The sequence below is a fragment of the Leptosomus discolor genome, chromosome 2 (genome assembly GCF_034619465.1).
Source record: "Leptosomus discolor isolate bLepDis1 chromosome 2, bLepDis1.hap2, whole genome shotgun sequence".
Classification (NCBI taxonomy): Eukaryota; Metazoa; Chordata; class Aves; order Leptosomiformes; family Leptosomidae; genus Leptosomus; species Leptosomus discolor.
Genome location: NC_141392.1, coordinates 17934285 through 17941712, shown reverse-complemented (window position 1 = coordinate 17941712; position 7428 = coordinate 17934285). Strand labels below are relative to the sequence as shown.

The following is a 7428-nucleotide window of genomic DNA, read 5'->3' as shown; positions in this document are numbered from 1 at the left end:
GTAGCTTGTAACAGGGTTTTATTCTTACCGGGTTCTGAAGGCACTTCCAGTGAATAACAGAACAGTGGACATATGGTAAACATCCATAAACCTGGAATAATTCCACTGGATTTCAGCCCTTAAGTCTCAATGCAATCTGGACACCCATACCAGGCTTCCTTAAACTCTTCAGCCATCTAAAGCAGCCATGTAATAGTAAAACTTGAGCTGGACTAATAATTCAAAATTAATTTAGCCAGAACATTAATGAGCCACAGTTTCTTCTGCTGCTTGTGTGTAATCTGCTTGATTTTGTGTCCTTTACCACTACTACAAACAATTCTAGCCCACAGCTTTTCACTAAAGCTTTTAAGATCTGAAATTTGAGCAGCACAGATCCTATTGCACAGTTGTGATCGGAGTCCAAGCCATGAAAAATATCGGCCTACAGACCACTACAGACCCTCGTTTGCTTAGGGCTGTGTGGCAGGTTGACCCTGGCTGGCAGCTAAGCCCCTACCCAGTCACTCACTCACTCCTCACCACACAGGATGGGGGAAAGAATCAGAAAGGCAAAAGTGAGAAAAACTTATGGGTCACAATGAAGACAGTTTAATAAGTGAAGGAAAAGGAAAGAAAAAGAAAACAACCCAGTGATGCAAAGGTAGTCACTTACCACCTGCAGACTGATGCCTATAGCAAGTCTCCGAGCAACACCTACTGTGGAAAAACTCCCCCAGTTTTATTGCTGAGTGTGACATTATATGATATGAGATATCTCTTTGGTCAGTTTGGGTCAGCTGTCCCAGCTGTGTTCCCTCCCAACCTCTTGCCCAACCCTAGCCCACTTGCTGGGGCAGGAGAGTAAGAGATGGAGAAGGCCTTGACACTGTGCAAGCATAGCAATAACTAAAACATTGGTGTATGTTATCAACACTGTTTTGGTCACCAGTTTAAAACACAGCACCATACAGGCTGCTGTGAGGAAAATTAACTCCATCTGAACCAGACTCTGTAGAGGCAGATAATAACGGTCCGTGGAGCTAACTCCAGAGACTGCCAGTCCATTGCCAGTCCAGTACTGCTGGTATTGCATGCAACAAAAACTAATACTTGTATTTCTCTCTGTTCAGAACATTCAGACCTCACTAAAAGTCTGGGAGACTGAGGTAGTGAAATGAAGTAAGCTATCCCAAGTAGCTTCTAGAAGCAGAAGAAGGGATTATCCCTTGGGGCAGGTGCTTGTCTTGAACCACAGTCCTTCACTCTTCACCCACCAGCCCCATTTTCCTATTGCATCACTGGACAATCAAAGATCTTTGAATTCAGTTTCCATCTCTTTACTACTACATTACTACATCGGCATGTTGTAAGCTGAGGTTCCAAGCACTGATGCTTTGTATTGTTATCTTATGGTACTGCGCTGGTACAGAGAGAGGATGATCCCAAAATACCTGGAAATCATATAAGCAGCAAGGTAGGGACTGTAAGATTTCCCCAGCCCAACTAAAAGCAGATAGATCTGTTCTCACTGGAACATGGATCTCCTTCAGGACAGAGGGCTAAGATGCTTTTTGGGTTTTTTTTTTTTGCATAGCCTTGTTTGGCTCTTTCAAAGGCAGTAGTAGTTCTAGTCCTGAGTTTCCTGCTCTGAATCTGATTTTCCCAAGGCACAAGAAGCGACTTACCTGGAGATCATAAAGGTTGTCACTAATCTCAACAGCCAGGATTAGAACCCTAATTTCTACTTTATCTTCTGTTCTTTCAAGCCCATGCAAAATGTTACCAAAAAGCATTACTACTAAATGCCATTAGGTCTTAAGAGGTATAGCCATAGGAGCCCATCTAGATACACCTATCAATGTCACATATATCTGTTCACAGCATGAAAATAAATGTCTAGGCAAGTAACAAACACAAAGCAAAAAAGGTTCATCTGTCTCCAGTGTATTTTAGTAAGTGAAATAAACCTAAAGGTATGAGTTGGATCTCAGCAGCAGTTAACCTTTCTTCTGACACGATGCAAGGTCTGTTTGCAGGGACATCAAGCAGAAGATTTGCTAAATGCCATATTGGGGCTAACTCTGGAGACTGCCAGTCCATTGCCTGCTTATATACAAGGCTTCCTAGGAGTCAGGCTGATACCCTCAGGCTTCTCTGAAAACATTGCTGATCCATAAGGCTAACCCCGTTTCTGGCACCACAAAATAAGCTGTAGTCTAAGGGTTACAGCTGATGGATTTGTGAGACACAATCACCAGTTTGCTGAGCGGCTGCTGCTCCTGAAGTCTGTTAGGTACTTGGTGGCTTTTGGGCCTGCAAGAGACTTAGCCGAATGATGCTACTCTCTGGTAGGGGACACCATGCCTGATGTCACCTTCCTCACTGCCTGCCTTCCCCCACCCCCAAACAAGTTCACAGTGATCACCTTAGCACATGTTTTGGAATAGGTGGAGTTTTGTACAGCATTTCAGTTTCATAAAAGGCAAGACAGCTGAAAAGCTGGTCAAAGAGCTTCTTCCCGGAATACATCCCTGCAGGTCCCATGGGTCCATGTGCTTAAGCACACACAGATGTAGTGAGGTAGCTGTTTTTGCTAAGGCAAAGAAGAGCGTTACCTGCTTAGGGAGCTTTGGCTGTCAGCAGAACAGGTATTTTCGGCTTTGGTGGAAAATAATAAAGCTAGATAGGTCTGAGGTTCTGCTCAGAGTTTACCTTCCAGGTGCTGGACTTCAAAACTGATGCCAACCTGTTCAACACTTTGAATTTTCAGAATCGAAGTGCCAGCAGCTGGGCAGTCCCAGGCTGTAGGCACAGTATAGGTGTGAACATGCTAAGCTTCCAGCTCTTGGGAGCTGCTTTCTCTTTTAAACACTAGACAGGGAATTACTACCACTTGCCTGTCATCACTGGTGTGAAAAGTAGGCGAAATATTTGCTGGTTCAATTAAATAGAAGGAGCCCAAGGTCACTACCCTTCTTTGCAAAACAGGTCCATTCCATTTTAAGTGTTTCCTTTTGTTTCCTGTGAAAAGTGGTGACATGGAAACAATACCGTCTCCCACCGTGAAATTACAGCTTGCTCCAGCCCTTTCATAACAGAAACCCTTGAGGTTTGCACCAAGGGAGCCTGATGAGGTTAGTAATCACTGCAGCACATGGAAAGCATTTATACCCTGCGACCTTTTGTAAATAAAGAGTTATTCTGGTTCTGTCTCTAAAGCTGGGGAGATTTACACATACAGCTTTCTCCCAGCACTGGGGGAGGAGAAACTGAGGCAGTAATACCCTGAAAGCCAGGAATTTATTCAAGAAGGGATGCTGAGAGCACTTGAAGGTTCAAAGCTTATGTTATTTTATCTATAGTTTGCACTACAGGAAACAAAGGATGTGATTTTCATTAAACCCTAGCATTTTTAGAGACACAAACTGTATTTTTTTTCAAGTCACACTGACAGTCCTGCAAAAGTCAGGTAACTCTTTGAGAGTTACTACACAAGAGCTGTGTGTACAGCTCTTGGTGATTCACTGCCTGTTACCTGTTGCTGTAGTGGGAGCTGCTCTGAAAGACAGGCTGGAAAGGACCTTCCAGTCTTCTATTTTTAAGACCCCTTCTAAGGTCTTCTGTCCTATTCGCCTTTGGCAGTCACCTCACTCCCACATAGTGACATGACCTCTGGTTAATGACTGATCTCCAAAAGCTGAAGAAATAATTTCTGCCAAGTCTGCCTATGCTAAACGACTTTGGGAAAGAGGTACTTTGTGACTCAGGGTTCCCTCACGTTTGACTAGGGGAATTCCAAACCTTTTCTTCAGTACTTCACATCTTGGGCTACAAGATACCTGGGAAGCAAAAACAGATAATATCCCTTTTCCTTTCTCAGAACAATCTCTACTTTTAATTACCTCTTCCGTTCCCTTGGTAGCAGCACTTCATGGGAGTCCCCTCTTCTGCAGTTGGGAAATTGGGAAACAGAAATATGACACAGTTACCTTAAATTACCAAAAATACTACTTTTATGGAAGAAAATTGAAAATTTGACTTATTCCAGATCTGAAGCAGAGAGAGACACATAGTGAGATTATAGAGGAGTTTTCAGTGACCAAGGCTTACCCATGGCCTTCAGAGAGAAATAATCATGTTACTGCCTTTCCTCCCAGCTTCACAGAAGTTTATATTCTTTAATCTCACACACTGAATCCTCTGTTTGCTTGGGCTTTGGAGATTCAACAACCCCCATGTCCAGTCAGCACAGAGCAGGATTCCCCTGGTACTTGCTGGTTTGATCCTGGCCACAGCCATAAATGACTGCCCTGCCCTGTATACACAACATGTATGTGGATCAGATACAAATTCAAACGTGCAACACAGCTCCACCCCTGCTGTCTGCAGAAGACAAACTCATCCACAGCAATGAAAAGTGCAAAGATAATTCAGTGTTTTCTACTTGATCCCAGGTGATGTGTCTTAGCATCTTTTGGCACATCTCTCCTTGCAGACCTGCCTCACCCCCCAAAAGCTATTGAGATGCTTGTTTTGCTGAGTCCAAGTCTCCTTTTGGTCTCCAAGACTCTTCTACCCATGTTTCCAGAGAGACTAATCAATAGTGTGCACACTGAACTTCTGTAGGGCCCATTGCAGGAGTCCCAGTAGCCCTCTAAAACATTTCACGTTTGTTTTTTGGCCACTCCTTCTCTTTGAATGTGTGACCACCAACAGGCCAATACTGGCTGCACATCTTGCAGACAACATCTGTTGTTCGACCTGGAGCACCATGTCCTTATTTTTATTTGAATGATTCTTCTCCTGTCCCATAGTACACAGGGACCCCCAATGGTTTTGCATTTGAGCTCCATCTGGTGCATCTTGGCTGCATGTAGCAACATCTCAGTGCCCATCCCCATTGTGTAAAGTGCTCCAGCAGGTCAAGACATCACCATGTCCCAGCGCTGACTCATGGCTGTGCTCTCACAAGGGTTGATGACAAGTTCTTTGGTACTCTCATTCGTGTCCCCAATCGTCTCAGTGTCCAAACAGAAGCGTGATGCTATGTGTTCAATGTGTGATCCAACTTTACCCCATCGCTGAGGAGAAACACACACAACAGGAGAAACGGGTGAACAAGCTTCCTCCTCATTATGCTTTAACTACACTGTTGCAGCATCAAGAGGACAGTTGTCATTAAGCCTTTGTGACCTGATGCTGGGAAGTACAGGCTCCCCAAACCCACACTAAGCAGAGCACATGCTGAGCATTTCTCCCATCAGAAGTACACTCATTTAAGCTCAGCCTCTGCCTGGCTTCAAGAAGATAATATATTACTAACAGCTTTTTCCCCAGGTCACTGGTTCAAATGCCAGCTTGATGATTAACTGCAGAGAAATGTTAGCGTCTGCTGGCTGACTGGCAGCCCGTGTGAACTAAATTGCCAGTTTTGGTTTGACTTCTGCAGTTAAGTATCCAGATCACCACCCGCACTAATAGACATCCTTATCAACACACTCATTTAAGAGGCAAAGGGCTGAACAGGCCAGTCTGTACTCCCAGATAGACTGTGCTTCCCAGATGAAGTCAGAGCACATGGGTGGTGTGATGTGCAGTAATATTATGCTGAAAGAAGGGGGACTTCAAAGAAAACAAGGATCTATGAAAAGGCTCACCTGCTTGTTGTCACCTTCTTTGCAAGGTGACAGCAGCACCTGGGAACCGGGGAAGAGGGTGTACACAGACAAGCACAGCTGCTGCTGGCGGACTTGGTGGTTGTATGTGTATGTCCATTCCTGCAAAGAGGAAGAAAAAAACAAAAAGGAGGTAAAAGATCAGGGTTGATTCTTGGTATATTTCTATCTGGAAAGCAAACACTTTGGCTTGGATTCTGCCCCCTCTGAAACCATGCACAAACCTCACTGACTTCAAGAGGCACCAGGACAGGTCACTAGGATGTTTCAAGCCTCCCCAAAACTGCAGCTGCCATTGGCAGACTGCACGTACCAAAGAAAATGTCTACAAAAGCTGCTGGAAGAAAATGGTTCACAAGGCAAAGAATTTCATAGCCAGAACTGGGCAGTGGTTGCGGAACAGGGGGACAGAAAAACAGCAAAAGAGAGGCGGAAATACTACACACAATGTGCAATCCTCTTTTTGTGAGGAAGAGCAGCAGAAATGCTTTGCAGCTGGCAGCAGGAGAGAGGAGACAGGAAATGTTTGCAACTCCCAGTAGTCTGTTCCCAAAGATGTCAAAAAGCAGGGGTAAAGCTCCACTTGGTATCAAAGGAGTGGGACCAAACTCCCAATGTTTGCTGTACTGGTTTGCTATGACCACTGCCATTCCTGCTTCCCTGAGATTTTTTTCTCACGCTGCTTTTTGTGTTCACCTGCTCTTTATCAGCTCCTCAGCCCAAGAAATAAACTTTGGAGAAGCAGAGACCCTTTGTCATGTGTAAAGCTTATCATACAACAGGGGCTTTCTGGGATTATCCTCTTTTTCACCCATGGATGTTTTACTTGGGAGAAAAAAAGTAGCAGCTGACAGTTTGACCAGGATCTCCGTATGTGCTGGACAAAGCATCACGCAGGTACAGATAGACTGCTTAGCCCAGGAGTATTTCACGGAAGTTTACTCCAACGTTTACTCCAGTTGAACGTTTTCTATCATACATCTGTGCTCATATTACTCAAAAGCACCTCATGAGGGTATGAGAATGCCCAGGCAAGGGTATTCCCTCCTATTTGTGTGTGTTCACAAGCAGATAAGAGTTGCTTTGGCTTATGGGAAACCACAAACCATGCTTTTACATAAACTTGGAGAGTGACTTCTGGAACAAGTTCTTTGCTTTTAACTTTGTGTGGGCATTAACATTAAAATTAGAAAGAGCAGGGCTGCAAGTGTTTTCTGAGGCCCTCTAGCCAGGGTGCAAAGCAGGATCAACTCCTGCTATGTATGTAAATGGCTCTGAGATAGCAGTGAGGAGAGCAGCAGTGGGAGCAAATGGAAAGCAGGTTGCTGAGCTGTGGCAGGGCAGGTGAGCAGGACTGGAGCAGACCAGCAGTCTGGCTTCACTAGCAGAGAGCAGTAACCACACCGGAGAGAGCAAGGTCAGGGAGCAAGAGGGTTTCCACAACAGTCTCCAAGAGCTAAGGCAAATGCTTTGACAGGGTACAGGCTATGAGAACTGGGAAAGCTGCTGTGAAAGAAAAGGCGCAGAGAGAAAGCAAAACAGTTGAAAGCTCAGATATGGAGGAGTCGGAGCTCTGGGAAGAGTGAAGTGAGCAGGGGTGTTGGCAATGGAGGGGAAGGCAGTGCTCAAACATATGGCAGGTAAAAGGTGCTCCTGGGAGACTGCAACCCTTTCTGAGTGCCGGGAGCCAGGAAATGAAGAATGGCTGCCCTGATCTCAGAGCTGGGACGCCTGCAGCTCCCCCTGACTTTGAATGGTGGAGGCTTTGGGT

The 7428-nt window shown here is 45.1% G+C and overlaps 1 protein-coding gene across 2 annotated transcripts in view; it reads right to left on the bottom strand.

Annotated features, from left to right (window-relative positions):
- Positions 1–4904: 4904 nt before the first annotated feature.
- LOC104349772 (polypeptide N-acetylgalactosaminyltransferase 14) overlaps positions 4905–7428 on the bottom strand; it is a 137048-nt gene continuing 134524 nt past the window's right edge. For both annotated transcript variants that reach the window (XM_086460667.1, XM_086460668.1), the window contains 2 exons: positions 5640–5759; positions 4905–5063 (listed from right to left, as the gene is read on the bottom strand). In XM_086460667.1, the coding sequence (XP_086316793.1) occupies positions 4905–5063; positions 5640–5759 (279 nt within the window). The remainder of the gene's footprint in view (positions 5064–5639; positions 5760–7428) is intronic.